We start from the raw sequence: 15926 nt of genomic DNA on the forward strand, positions 1-15926 counted from the left end.
AGCGAAGGACCTGGCTAGCCTAGCCTAACCTAACCGGAAGCTCAATCGTCGTAACAGCTGTTTGGGAAGAAAGGTCGGCCAAATGTTGCGTCCGGTGAGTAAACGTGTCACGTCCGGGTGGTCACAATCGGGAGTCAAATCCGTTGTCGTCTAATCGAGTGTCACGTTCGGGAGACAAGTCCATGGGTCACGTCCGGGAAAAGGTGTCGCATCCTGGTGCAAAGGACGAGTTGGGGAAAATCGAAGAGGATCACCGCCTAGGCCAAGGGAAACGCAGCCACCCGCAGCAACAAAACCGCGGTCCCTCGACTTCGGCGGCGCTCTCCTCCGATTCTTCCCCGTTCCGACTTCCGAAAGACGATGGCGCGACGTCGCGAGCGTGGACGAAGAGGCAGGCATCGCGAAAATACGAAGTAACAACGAAACCCAAAAAGAGGAGTCGGAGCTGCTGTCACTTCGTACGTCTTCCACAACAAGGCCTGTGGCTGGCTGATCCCTGACGACCTTGGCCAAGTGGAATGGACTCAGAACTCTCCCGCCTCCGGGAGAGTGCCACGCCAAACGCACTGGGGGAAGGTCGTCACCACCCGCTGCCTCTCGCTCGTCGGTCTCCAACGACACCGAACATTCGGCAGAGACCACGTCCACCCCTGGGTCCTCGAATGTCTCATCGGAGACGTCCGAGGAACCCCCTCCCTCCGGCGCCACCGCATTCTTCCGTCGGAACCTCCGGCGAAACCACTCCAACATCTTCATTCTGAAAAAACAAAAGAAAATTTCCAATTAGTCGATTAAAACAAAAGCTTAAATTAATGTCTAAATTCTTCCGAGAAAAGCAAAATGCCTTTTTAAATCTAAAAGATTCGAATCCGACCATCGAACGACGTGCCGAGATGTCTTCTGGGACCGATTAACGCAGAAAAAGTCTAAGATTATACTCACGACGAATCGCAATTCGGATAGCTCGCGTGAGATCCTACCGGAAATTGCTAGAACGTTCCAACTGTATTTGCAGTAGAGACGACCGACCCGGAACGAAGAAACTCTCTTACGTGTAATTTGTATTTGTACGACAGTAAATTAAAGACACGCCGCACGTAGCCATGAGGAAAAGGCACTCGAGCCCAAGTCGTAACAAGTGTTTCCTTCTAGAGCAATTTACCCTAACGTGTACGTCACATAAACGCAACTACGGCATTTAAAAGAGTTTCGTGCAAAGAAATTGCCAACGAGTCGACCAAAATACAAGACAAACGTGCCCACAGCCCAACTCGCCATTCGGGACACGAACGTTCAAGTGGCACAAAGCATTGGCAGAGGGTTACGTAAGTGTGGAAGATCGACTGCACTCAGAAAGAGACAAAGAGCCTAAGGAAAAGAATTCTTTGTGTCCAGCCTGTATAGATGTATTAGTATTAGAAGTGTTTGCAGACAATTTAATTCTGGCAAAATAAGCCATTGAAAAGCGTTGTAACTAATACATAAATTGCTTGGAGAAGTCGGAGGTCAAAGGGCGAAAGTTTTGACCTGTCCAAGGAACATCCCATGCTTCGGAATACGGTCTCCGTCCATCAATGTTACCAGAGTATATTTCAGTTAAAATTACGATGGAATTCGTATTTAAAGTTAGTATTAAATAATTTTTAATTGAATTTCTATAAATAATCCTTATTCTTTATAAAATATAAAAGAATTAATTACGAAAATAAACCAATGAGCAAATACTCAATCCGTTTCCGGCGCTTCGGTCGCTTTCCAATGTGGCGGCTCGTTTAAAAGTCGTTTCGGATCCTGATTCACAAGCGACGTCTATTCGGAGAAAGAGCATACAAGGCTAAAATCTCCATAAAAACCAGGAAGAAGAAGAATTCACAAGCGACGGCGGATGTCGTCTTTGAATGTTGGACTAAACCAAACGAAAATAAAATCTTACAGCTAGCTAAATTCTAATTAAAATCTTACTTGGTGTAATGTAGGCGTCCAAAAGTCTTCTTAAAACCACGTTCCGGTAGCAAAGAACACTGACAAAAGGCAAAAAAAACAGCGAAAACAAGAGCACAGAGCGCACACGTCCGTTCGGCAAGCGAAAAACAGGCAAAGTGACGCAAAACCGTCTTGCAACAATAGAAACGGCAATTGTTGCCGTTTCTATGGAGATTAGAAAGCGCCTAACGAATTCGAATGCGATTGACGTAATCAATTCTTTTTGAATTTTAAGGCTAAATATCTGCATTTTTTACGTTTCTATCCCCCGAGTGACGACGGATTGGGATCGAGAGACTCCCTACCACCCTACGCCTTCGGTTTCCATTCTCCACAAGGGGTTAGAAGCAAGATTTTCTATAATCGAACGTCTCCACCCCCAAAACTAGAACAAATCATTCCTCTCGTTCGTCCAGTATTCTCCGATTGTAATTTTTACTAAATTTCGTAATATTTCGTTTATCCGACGCCATTTTAAAAGCGGTTACCTGACGTCATCGGACGTTGGTTATATGAAATATGCGTGTTATAGTTTAGTTACGAAGTGATGAAATATACGATGAGCACGAAGATCTTTAAAAGAATTTCGAATGTTTACAGATGACTCTCCCAACGCTCAAGCAGCTGCCTTTTTAAACCTAAAAGATTCGAATCCGACCATCGAACGATGCGCCGAGATGTCTTCTGGGACCGATTCTCCAAGTAATATTAAATAAATTCTTACGTCTAGGGTCAATATGGACTAAGACTTACCTGAAAAATCTGGCACTTGTGCAGTTTAGGAGGTACGGCTGTTTGAAAGGTTTTCTTCCCTAAAATTAATCGATTCTAGACTAATTTGACTCGATCATATCTAAAACACACGTATAATTTTTTGGGAATATACTGTACTATAGTATTTTTACTGTAATTAGAAACGACTTATTATTGACTGTGTGAAACAACAAAGGTAAAAGCGCTGGCTACAATAATTCTATCATGATATATATTATGATGATAAATATTAATCAGATGCAACGTAAGATGTCTAATGTCTTGATGTAAATAAATATACAATTTTGTTTACATGAAAGAGATTAGGCCATTTAAAATTTTACAGAGCCGAATTATTAGTTATTTATCGCATTATCATACGTTATTATATGTTGATTTTAATCCATATTTAGAATGGAATGATGTTTTAATATTTCTATTAATGATGTGTCTAAAGTTCGCAAATAGAATGTTATCAGAACACACGTCAGAAATGAGTAGTCACGTGACCGAATAGCACCGACAAATGTCACATGACACGCTTCGTACGCGTCCGCCGTCCGATATACTGTACCGCTCCGCGACGGAAACAAGCTTAAGCAATAGTGTCTTCGAACGGTGCACACTCGGTAAGTATTTCTACAATATTTTGTATATAACATACTTTACATGGATTATTCCCAAAAAATTATACGTGTTTTGGAAATGATCGAGTCAAATTAGTCTAGAATCGATTAATTTTAGGGAAGAAAACCTTTCAAACACCCGTACCTCCTAAACTGCACAAGTGCCAAAAATCTTTAATCTTCTCTGCAAAAGTCCGCAAACCGCAAAAAAGCAACGTAATCGAAGAGCGCAACAAAAGCACATCCGACCAGAAACATAATCGAACTGCGAATCGTCATGCATGACGAATTTCGAACAAACGTTAACAGGGTTATTTCTATGTATGAGGCATTGATACTATTAAATTTTGGTCGAAGGGTAGTTAGATAGAGAGTAATCATGTGTCATAGCTCGATCGCGGTCAGACTTAATGGAAGTTTTACTCGTTATTGGCATATACAATTCTTTTAGAAACTCATTTCTATACCAGTGGCGTAGCTAGCATGGGTGACACCCGGTGCGGATATCGTGGTGTCACCCTTTTTAACTCTTTTATAAAACACGTGTTGAATTGTAATATCTTCGCACTCGAGCAACTTGAACGCTATATTGAATATGCGATGTCGCGACGTATGAGTTTAGATTTATAGAATAAATTATAGTAAGATTTTCAGCTGGTGCGAGCTCTCGTGGCGTCTCCTCATAGCGAAGAAACTGTCATGGGAGGCGAGCCGTTGACTGTTTGTTTTTTTTTTTTTTTTTAGGTACAGGCCTACCGGGTGACACCCGGGCGGGCCGCCCCCACCGCCCCCCAGCCACACCTCTGTTCTATACCCAAAATCAAATCTTCTGCCTTTAGGAATAATTAATAAAATAAAAATTGTGTTTTTATATAAATCTCATAACTGCACCGTAGGTAATTTTAACTTTGTGCTGACATATCTTAAATTAAAAGAACAAAACACTAAGTATTTTTTTAAACAGAGACTTTTCTCATAATTCAACGAAATTATTCTCCTTAAACTTTTGTTTTATTTAAATTTTGTCGTTCTCCAACTGAAAATTATCGGACATGTTCTTGGTCTTTCTAACCTCCTGTTCGAGACGGCCGGATGGCCGAGCGGTAAAGGTGGCAGCCTACCGCTCTGGGGGACCCGGGATCGAATCCGAACGGGTCGAATAATCCCCAGGAATTTTTCGGGGGGTGGTCCGTTCGGATATGTCGGGCCCCGTCCCTCACCACCCGGTCGCCCCATTGTGGGCCTGGCCGAACCCATAATGGGCCTACTAAAAAGAGGCCCTCTTAGTGCCACAGGGCGGAAAAAGTTTAAAAAAAAAAAAAAAAAAAAACCTCCTGTTCGAGAGCATTTTTAAAAATTAAATTGATCGGAAAGTGTTTCTGTGTGATTTTCTAATTGAAAATGTTTGTAGTAATTGTGTAAATGATCGGAAAATTAAATCAATACAGAAGTTAGGCTGAATTGTGATGCGAAAGCTTGAAATTCAGTTCTCAAACATTTTGTGTGGGATGTTACTATCGTGGTTATCCACAGAGTAAATTTTCTTTATTTAAAAATAATGTAAGGCAAATATGTATAAATCACACGATATCATTACTCGAAGAAAGTACTTTTCCATCCTCTTACAAAATTAATGCAGAGAAAATTAATAACTATAAACATTAAAAGGTATATACAGGCAGATGACACATAAAGTGCACCGTTTCACGCTATAATGTTTAATATCTGTTCGGTGTGAGAGCTATTCAGCAAAAAACACAATACTTTTCCGAGATTTTGGAATTTCGGTAACTTATGAAAATTATCTTTCAGCTGGACCATGCATTCTTTTGAGTTAGAACTATTTCTACTCAAACATTCCGTGTCAGTGAGTGAATGAGTTAGTCAAGGCCAACCAGCTTAACTTCATAAATATTAATTAAAAATTTACTTGTTTTTTCTGTCACAACTAGGTGCATTGATGGACACTGGGCATCTTTTTCATCACGTTTTATTTACGAAAACCTTGTGAACCGATACACGTTTCAGGCATACGCCCCTCTTCAGTTGGCTTTACTATGCCAACCAGCTTAACTTCATAAATATTAATTTAAAAATTTACTATTCAATCTCCATTAAATTTCCAAATTTTACAAACTGTTCTTTACTAGACGATTCTAAACAGCAATTTAATCATCACTGGTCAAACCTGTAGACATTACATCATTTGTCGCGCCCAATCAGTGAAGTTTGCTTTTTCAATGTCCTGATGGTCGCAGTGGCTTGAATGCGATAATGCACTTCGTAGCGGTTGGCTCTGGCCTTAACCGGTCGCCATTCAGTAATAAACGGAAATGGTCTATAAATTGAGATTTATAATATCAATTTAATTCAATACAACTCGAACCAAAGTATCTGACAGAGTGGCAGATTCACATATTTACCGCCTCTGTTATTGTAAGGTCGGTTATTAAGATTAAAATTTGTTACTTGTTATCGATGTAACGTATAAAATATTCACAATAATATATTTATTTTTGAGAACTTTATTATATAATATTTCTTAACTCAAAATACAAATTACAAATAATTAATACGATTAATTTTAATTGAATATAAATATTAAAATATAGGCACAAAACAGGATTAAATTAAGAATAAGTCATAAAGCTGCATGTAAATTTCAGTCTGTTCTCTGAAGAGTTCGAAACTCGGCCAACGATTAAATCACAAACACAATAAAGAATACGATTAATTCACAAAAGTCCGAAGGAAATGATTCCCGCTTATACGAAAGTCCATTCGAGAATCATCCTTCTGTCACATCCGAGGTTTGAAGTCACATCCGGGTGTTGAGGTCATATCCGAGGAAAACTGTCAAATTCGGGTAAAGACGTCAAATCCGAGTTACAGAGTCAAGTCCGGTAAATAGGGTCACAAGTCGGTAAATCGCACTCATTTCATCACAACTGACGAACTGGAACATTGGACCACGCTGGCCAAGGTCTCAGTTCGACTCCAACTCCTCCAGTTCTATACTTTCGATGTTTGTGGTGGGAGGGCTATAGAATAAAATTAAAAATTATTCATTGTGAAAAACAAAAATTGAATTTAAAGCACAATCAATGTATGCAAATGACACTTACCCGAAAAGACGATTGCGAAGACGTAACTCATTGTCCATAAGTGGATGAATTTTTATCTTCTTACGGCCACCAAAGCAGGGACAAGAGAATTCCCGCACATTCCTTATTACTTTCACCAATTTTGAAAGCGCCCCTCTCATAAAACGGTCCGAGTGACGTTCATTTTGATCGAACTCGATGTCTTCGGTCCACATTTCGGCCTCGATCTCCTCGTCGCTCATATGAGCTAATCTCAGTCGGAATATCTTAGACCGACTCCAACAGAGCTTCGGATCGACCCATTCGATACGTCGGGCTTGCTCCGAACACTCCGAAAGAAACTCCGGATCGGGCTGAAATGCACCAGATTCTGGATCCTCCAAACGTCGAGGAAGAACCAGTATTTCGAGCGGAATTCCACTGACTTCCGGATTCTCTGTGGGACCCTGTCCCATCTCTTCATCTCTCTGCTCCTCTCTCTCTACACCTATCTTGTTGCTCGCGCGTCTTCCTCCGAAGATCCTACGCAAGAAACTCTTCTTCTTTCCACTCATTTCACTCTTCAAAAATCGCAAAACTGCTAAGAACGCAAACAAAAGCCTTCGATAACGTAATTCGAACATCTTTTAACGTTTGTTCGAAATTCGTCACGCATGACGATTCGCAGTTCGATTGTGTTTCTTGTTGTGGTCGGACGTGCTTTCGTTGTGCTCTTGGATTGCGTTGCTTTTTTGCTGTTTGAAGACTTTTGCAGAGAAGATTAAAGATTTTTCAGGTAAGTCTTAGTCCATATTGACCCCCCTAGACGTAAGAATTTATTTAATATTACTTGGAGAATCGGCCCCAGAAGACATCTCGGCGCATCGTTCGATGGTCGTATTCGAATCTTTTAGGTTTAAAATGGCAGCTGCTTGAGCGTTGGGAGAGTCATCTGTAAACATTCGAAATTCTTTTAAAGATCTTCGTGCTCATCGTATATTTCATCACTTCGTAACTAAACTATAACACGCATATTTCATATAACCAACGTCCGATGACGTCAGGTAACCGCTTTTAAAATGGCGTCGGATAAACGAAATATTACGAAATTTAGTAAAAATTACAATCGGAGAATACTGGACGAACGAGAGGAATGATTTGTTCTAGTTTTGGGGGTGGAGACGTTCGATTATAGAAAATCTTTCTTCTAACCCCTTGTGGAGAATGGAAACCGAAGGCGTAGGGTGGTAGGGAGTCTCTCGATCCCAATCCGTCGTCACTCGGGGGATAGAAACGTAAAAAATGCAGATATTTAGCCTTAAAATTCAAAAAGAATTGATTACGTCAATCGCATTCGAATTCGTTAGGCGCTTTCTAATCTCCATAGAAACGGCAACAATTGCCGTTTCTATTGTTGCAAGACGGTTTTGCGTCACTTTGCCCGTTTTTCGCTTGCCGAACGGACGTGTGCGCTCTGTGCTCTTGTTTTCGCTGTGTTTTTTGCCTTTTGTCAGTGTTCTTTGCTACCGGAACGTGGTTTTAAGAAGACTTTTGGACGCCTACATTACACCAAGTAAGATTTTAATTAGAATTTAGCTAGCTGTAAGATTTTATTTTCGTTTGGTTTAGTCCAACATTCAAAGACGACATTGGCCGGCGTATTTGCGTTTAAATGTGCCGTCGCTTGTGAATTCTTCTTCTTCCTGGTTTTTATGGAGATTTTAGCCTTGTATGCTCTTTCTCCGAATAGACGTCGCTTGTGAATCAGGATCCGAAACGACTTTTAAACGAGCCGCCACATTGGAAAGCGACCGAAGCGCCGGAAACGGATTGCGTATTTGCTCATTGGTTTATTTTCGTAATTAATTCTTTTATATTTTATAAAGAATAAGGATTATTTATAGAAATTCAATTAAAAATTATTTAATACTAACTTTAAATACGAATTCCATCGTAATTTTAACTGAAATATACTCTGGTTAACATTGATGGACGGAGACCGTATTCCGAAGCATGGAATGTTCCTTGGACAGGTCAAAACTTTCGCCCTTTGACCTCCGACTTCTCCAAGCAATTTATGTATTAGTTACAACGCTTTTCTTTTTTTTTTTGTTTTTTTAACTCTTTCCGCCCTCTGGGCACTAAGAGGGCCTCTTATAGCAAGCCCATTATGGGTTCGGCCAGGCCCACAATGGGGCGACCGGGTGGTGAGGGACGGGGACCGACATATCCGGACGGGCCACCCCCCGAAAAATTCGTGGGGATTTTTCGACCCGTCCGGATTCGATCCCGGGTCCCCCAGGGCGGCAGGCTGCTAACCTTGACCGCTCGGCCATCCGGCCACAGTTACAACGCTTTTCAATGGCTTATTTTGCCAGAATTAAATTGTCTGCAAACACTTCTAATACTAATACATCTATACAGGCTGGACACAAAGAATTCTTTTCTTTGGGCTCTTTGTCTCTTTCTGAGTGCAGTCGATCTTCCGCACTTACGTAACCCTCTGCCAATGCTTTGTGCCACTTAAACGTTCGTATCCCGAATGGCGAGTTGGGCTGTGGGCACGTTTGTCTTGTATTTTGGTCGACTCGTTGGCAATTTCTTTGCACTATGACACTATGATGAAAAGGTGATTAGAGGGCTATCCGTATTTAGCGACGGACTTAGGCCCTATTAGAAACTGAAAGAAGAGTTAAGTAAGATAAGAAGCTAGAGGGAAGAGGAAATAAAGAGAAATAGGAAAGTGGGAAAAGGAGTAACCAGGGGGCCCCACGGAACCCCATGGGCGTCTGCATCGCCATTCATTTAAAATAAAAACATATTTACATTGGAATACATAACATTAAAATGGTTACATAAAAGATACAGCCTGACTTGGCTGCGTAGTAAAAATAACAGTAAACAATTAATTAATCGATATCATACATTATATACAACGCCAGACTTATGGCTATATAGACAATAATTGTTAGTTTACAATATTAACAAATGTTTCAGTTACATTAACACTATATGTATACAATAATTGAAGTACACCGGACATAATTTCCCCAGGTGTGAGGTAAATGTGCGTTTCTTGGTTGAATTACATTATTACCCGACAATGGTCCTAGAATTGGTTTAAAAAGGCAAATAATTACAATACAAAATTAAATATTTCGATGATACAATAAACACGGATATATCTATAATCCGTTTACAAAGTGTAAACATGACAATTTATGTTATTTCAATAATGACAAAATTTGTATCGAATTTAAGATAAAATGAAAGCATAAAGATTCATAGCCAGGTAGTGATGGCTGTAACAAAATAACAATATTATATTATTCAATTCGTTTACAAGATGACATCGATGTAATACTTATTACAACTATCAAAATTAACAATGTTGTCAAAAACGTATTTACAGTGTACTTCAAATGAGTTGCTTACAGTTTACATCAACATAGAGATTAATAAATAAGCGATGTCAACTGCAAAAACCGATAACATATTTACAAATTTACATCGTTACGTGTCTCTTTGAAGCACGAGACAATTTTTCCTGGTCTCTTCAGTCTTCTTCACTCGAGGAAGTAGTCCAGTCACTGTCACTTTCATTTTCACTAATGTCTATCGCTTGACTGTTGCAAGTATTTATTGTGTTACTGTTCTGTATGGTTAGAACACCACTGTCTTGAAGAAACTTCTCCAATGCTTTTAGAAGTTTTATGTTTGTGATGAAGTCTTTTTCATTTGGTGGCCAAGTCTTCCCCTCCTGGACGCAAGTTCTTTGGAGTGGTTTCCTGATGTCTCGGTGTTTGGTGCATTCATATAATAGATGGTAGGCAGTGTCCTCACAGTCCATATCTGTATCACATCTATCACTATCTCTCTTTCCGAATCTAAATAGGTAAGACTTAAAGTTTCCATGTCCAGTTATCAGTTGTGTTAGCTGAAAGGTTGGGCGAAAGAATTTGTTGTTTCTTCTGTCTTCTATTGATGGCAAGTATTGATAGCAATGTCTACCGGTAGTAGATCTACTCCACTCCGTTTGCCAGATTGCAGTGATTTGTTGTCTGACATATTTGTTGACACTACTGATGGGAAGTCGGGAGTATGTAATTTTTGAGTTTACTGTTGTGGCTCTTTTTGCCAATTTGTCGGCTAGTTCATTACCAGGCTGTCCTGTGTGTCCTTGAACCCAGTTGAAGGAAATCTTTAGTTGTTGTTGTTGTGTTAACTCATTTATAAGATTCTTAATCTCTGAGGCTAGAGCCGAACTAGTCTTCTCTCCCTTGAGGATGTGTAGGGCCGCTCTGCTGTCGGTGAATAATATTAAGTTTTTGTGCGTGATGTACGAAAGGCGTTTGATGTAGGAGAGAGCTTTAAAAATTGCCCAAAGTTCCGCCTGCATTATCGTACAATGACTAGCAAGCTTAAATGCTGCTTGGTATTGTGTTCTGCCGTTGTTCCTGATAAGTACTCCTGATCCAACTCCATGTTCGCTCTTCGATCCGTCTGTGAATGCTATGATTTGATGTTTTCTATCGATGGTGGACATATCAATGGGGTCCAGCGATATTTCGTAATGACAGTTCTTTTTTGGGTCAGTTGTTTGGTTGACGTTTTTGGGAATGTGATCAATGTTGTCATGAATAAGGTGTTTTTTAAAATCCATGTTATCTGGTGGGAGAACTCCCATGTTCTGGAGTGCCTTTATTTCAGTTTCCGAACAGCTGGTCAGGTCTTTGTTCAAAAGGAACCAATGCCAAATTTGTCTTTTCGCCTCTAAGTGAATTGGTGTTAAATTGGCAATCACCAATAATGCGTCTGTTGGGGCTGTGCAATAAGCCTTGCATATGCGAATTGCTGATCTTCTTTGTACCGCCAATAATTTCCTCTTCATATGCGTGTTATTTAACGCTTCTCTCCAGATTTGAACACCATATAGGAGTGCTGGTTCCAAGGCTTGTTTATAAATTAATTTTGTGTTTTTGGATTCTAGGCCCCACGTGTTTCTTGTGATGTAAATAAGTTGGTTTGATTTTCTAGTAATTTTTTTGCAGATGTGATCAACATGAAATTGCCAGTTAAGTGCCCTGTCAAGGTAGATGCCTAGGTATTTAATTTGAGGTACATTTTTTATATTATGGCCATTTATTTTAACGCTTATCGATCTTTTAAGCTGTCCCCTTTTATTTTTTCGTGTATTAACAAGAGCCTCACATTTGTCACAGTTGATCAGTAATTTTTATTTATTGCACCAGTCTCCTATTTTTTTTAGAGTGTCGTTTGCTATATCGGCAACTCTGTCGCAGTTTCTGTGAGAGATCATTAACAAGGTATCGTCAGCATAAGCTTGCAGGTTTAATTCTTCTGTTTTATTGAATTGGTCCAACAGATCGTCAAGTACTAAATTCCATATTCCGGGCCCACATCTAGATCCCTGTGGGCAGCCCTTTGAAATTTCGATCTCCACATTGATGTTATTTGTATAAAAACCTGCAGTTCTGTTTAGTAAGTAGCTCCTCATAAGTTTCGTAAGATTGTTTGGGCATTTTGTGTCAATTAACCGTTGGATGACGCTAGGCCACCACAGATTGTCGAAGGCCTTCTTGAAATCGATGCTTATAAGCATCGCATGTTGCCCTCGTTCCCATGCTCCGTGAACAAAATCTTTAACATTGAGTATCGCATATATTGAGGATGTCCCTTGCTTGAACCCGAACTGATTGTTATTACTGTTGTTGGTTTTTCGAAGGTGCCAATTTATTCTGTTTATTAACATACCATCAAGTATCTTCCCCAATACCGGTAAAAGACTAATAGGTCGGAACTCGTCAGGTTCAGTAGCGTTCTCTTTTTTGGGAATCAGCTTCACATTTGCACGTTTCCATGAAGATGGAAAATATCCAAGTTTAAGACAACTATTAAATAAAAGAACCAGAGCTATGGGTATTTAATCGAAAGCGGCCCTAGTCATTTCCGCCGTAATCCTATCTAAGCCAGGCGTTTTTTTCTTCGCCAGCGTGTATATAGCTTTTCTAACCTCAGAAAATGTGAACATATCATCTTCTTCCTGTGAGGATGGGTGGTGGATAGAATTTCTAATCTCTTCATGAATCTCTAGATCAGTAGTCACGTCATCTGTGGGGAAATGATGATGTAATATATTTTTTATGTTATTAGTTATATCCAGATCAGGTGTGTTCCCATTTTGTCCTACAATGTTTGGCATGTGACATTTCCTTTTCTTACCGCAGACAACTCTATATGGGACATCCCATGGATTTTTTGAAGTTTGCGGCTACAAAAATCCCGCCAAGCCTTTTTTTCGAGCATAGTTGATACTCTTCTTGTAAGTTTTTAGGGCTTTATTGTATTTCTCTTTTAGGCTATGCTTCCTATCTTCATCTGTTGCTTTTGTTACCTTCTTTCGTAGTTTTCTAACATTTCTTTGTTGGGTGGTTAGGTTTTCATTCCACCATACCGTCTCTCTGTGTTTTGATCTAGTAATTCTGGTTGATATTCTTTTAGCTTGTAGCATCGCATCTGTTATGTATTCGACATATTGGTTAACAGTGTCTTCAGTTTCGATACTACTGAAATTGTAATTTCTCCATATTGTGGCAAATATCTGCTTGAATTGTTCCCAATTTGTTTTTTGGATGAAGTTATTGTTATTTTCTTTCTTTTTAAATGAGCCTGATAACTCGGCCAAAATGTATCTGTGGTCACTTACTGATTCCCGGAGGAGTGTCTCACAGCTTGTGACCATGTCGCACATGCTAACTGGGGCAATAAAAACATCGCTCCAACCTTCCGCATATGCCGTATAGAAGGTGGGGTAAACGGTGGTATTAGCTGAATAAAAGTTATAACTGTCCATTATATTAGTTAAAAGGCGTCCTCTACGGTCTTCTTTTGGGTGAAACCAAATTGGCGATTTCGCGTTAACGTCTCCAACAATAAAGATTTTGTCACTTTGAATTTTCTGAATGGTCTCATCAAGCTCCTTGATGCAGTCGTTATCATCATCCTTTGGGGGAAAGTATACGCTAAGTATATACAGCTGTGTTGTCTGATGAATAGTTATAGTTGTTATTCTTTGGGTGGATAGCTGCGGAATAAGTGCTACATCGAGGTGGCTGTCCCTTACTATTACTCCACATTTCGGTTTATCATCACTTCTTGCTGTGAGTATTCTCCAACTTCCGAATCCGATTATTTTATTTTGGAGGGTATACGGCTCTTGGATGATTATGATATTTACATTTAAGTCGTTGGCGGTTTTTAGAGTCAGTGAGCTAGCTGCTTTACTGTGTTGAGTATTTATCTGTAGTATGCGCAGATCCGAAGTATTCTTTCCATTATTTTTATTGTTTGTCTGGGTTGGGATCTGGATACGATTAAAGTTCATAATTGGTCTGATTGATGACTTGCTGTCTGATTCTTTGTGCTGTTGGGCATTGTAAGCTATAGGTGTTGTGATCGGTTCTTATCTTTTTGTCTTTTGACAGGTGCTTGTTTTCTTTATCACAATTTACGCATATTGGTTTTGTTGTTTTTTCACATTCTTGATATTTGTGTCCTTGTCCGCAGTGACTACAAGTTTGATTTTGTTGACAATCTTTGGCGAAATGTTGAAAGCCACAACATCTGTAACATCTAATGATTGGCAGGAAGTCATCAACTTTGATCTGTGCCCACGATATTGCAATTGTTTTTAAAGCTAGAAGTTCTTTTCTTATCTCTGGGGAAACTGTTATTACGATGTGGCGGCAATTCTCCCTTGCCCTTCCTCTGACATTAAATTGAGTAATTTTGCAGCCCATGTCAAATTCTTCTTTTCTTATTTTTTCCAATGTTGGGTTCTGTTCATACAGTATATTAAGTAATTGTTCTGTCTCGACTGTGTTGGGAACGGTGATGAGTATCATTTTTGGGTTTCTTCCTTCTGATTTTTTGTATCTAATTTTAGATTGTATTTCTTTAACTTCTTTGATGGCTTTTTCCAACATTTCTCCTTCGCCTCTGCTTTTTACTCGGAAGCATACCCCATCACCCTTGATCTGGCGGACAGCTTTTATGTTAACTTTTATTTTATGTGGTTCCACTTTATCCATTATTGTCTTGATTATAGATTTCATGTCAGTTTTTTCTCCATCGTTTATGTTTGGGTACAGGATAAGGGCATGGCCACCTCCAGACCCTTCATTATTAACTATGATTTTATTAATAGATTTAGTTGTTTGACTTGTATTATGGTTTGATTTCACCATGTCTGCATATGTGGGTTGTTTTTTGTTTTGACTATTAGTCCACTGTGCAATTTGTGGTAATATGTTGCCTGGTTCCTTTGTCCTTATTTCTGTCAGTATTCCATACATTTGGTGTACGGAAGCGAATAGTTGTGCCACTCTTTCTTTTATTTCTTTTCTTTCTTCAGTTTTGATATGACTTTTATGAGGTTCGGGCAAAAGGTCCATAATGCGCTTTAGTTGAGTGCTTGCGTTCTTTAAAATTTCCTTTTCCCTGTGGTGTGACACCTCATTATCCATTATTCTATCTGAAGGTTTATCCAACCTTGCTTGAGGTGGTTCCTCATGTATTGTATTATTAAATATGGCAGAGTCCTCCATCATGCCGAGTACGAAAAATTATGCAAATAATATGGATCTAATACTAAACTTATAATAAAAGTATCCAAAACTCCCAAAAATATACCAAATACCAATTAAGAATTATAATTTAAGAAATAAAATTTAAATATTATTCTAAGCCTTAATTAACACTACAATTAATTTAAACCCTTAACCTATGCTATTAAATCCGACATCCCATAATACTATAATAATTCCCAAAAGAAAATTCAAGATTAAACTGAAAATATTTAATATTAAAGGAATTTACATGTAAAATAATTATTTAATAATTTAATAATAAATAAGTTAAAACGACCGTTACAACAATGAAAACACAACAATTAAATTCCAATAATCAAAAGGAAGAAATCAGATGTCGAAAATTGCACACCTGAAGGTAAATTTTAAAAAGAACAGCCGTTACAAATACCGTTGCGTCGGTTAGAAAGACTGTTACTAATTTCTTTGCACGAAACTCTTTTAAATGCCGTAGTTGCGTTTATGTAACGTACACGTTAGGGTAAATTGCTCTAGAAGGAAACACTTGTTACGACTTGGGCTCGAGTGCCTTTTCCTCATGGCTACGTGCGGCGTGTCTTTAATTTACTGTCGTACAAATACAGATTACACGTAAGAGCGTTTCTTCGTTCCGGGTCGGTCGTCTCTACTGCAAATACAGTTGGAACGTTCTAGCAATTTCCGGTAGGATCTCACGCGAGCTATCCGAATTGCGATTCGTCGTGAGTATAATCTTGGACTTTTTCTGCGTTAATCGGTCCCAGAAGACATCTCGGCACGTCGTTCGATGGTCGGATTCGAATCTTTTAGATTTAAAAAGGCATTTTGCTTTT

General features: G+C 39.2%; 1 protein-coding gene across 1 annotated transcript; it reads right to left on the reverse strand.

Moving 5' to 3' along the window:
* Nucleotides 1-6348: 6348 nt before the first annotated feature.
* On the reverse strand, nucleotides 6349-7089 carry LOC136980132 (uncharacterized). Its single transcript, XM_067276171.1, has 2 exons — nucleotides 6488-7089; nucleotides 6349-6403 (listed from the first exon to the last, which is right to left on the reverse strand). Exons 1-2 carry the CDS (start codon nucleotides 7087-7089, stop codon nucleotides 6349-6351), a joined length of 657 nt encoding a protein of 218 aa, XP_067132272.1.
* Nucleotides 7090-15926: the final 8837 nt, after the last annotated feature.

This window comes from Centruroides vittatus, unplaced genomic scaffold (assembly GCF_030686945.1).
Source record: "Centruroides vittatus isolate TY-2023 unplaced genomic scaffold, ASM3068694v2 contig_680, whole genome shotgun sequence".
Lineage (NCBI taxonomy): Eukaryota > Metazoa > Arthropoda > Arachnida > Scorpiones > Buthidae > Centruroides > Centruroides vittatus.

Coding starts and splice junctions, on each gene's coding strand:
- LOC136980132 (XM_067276171.1), bottom strand. CDS start 7,089: ATGTTCGAATTACGTTATCGAAGGCTTTTGTTTGCGTTCTTAGCAGTT. Junction 6,404..6,487: donor CTTCGCAATCGTCTTTTCGG/GTAAGTGTCATT, acceptor TTTATTCTATAG/CCCTCCCACCACAAACATCG.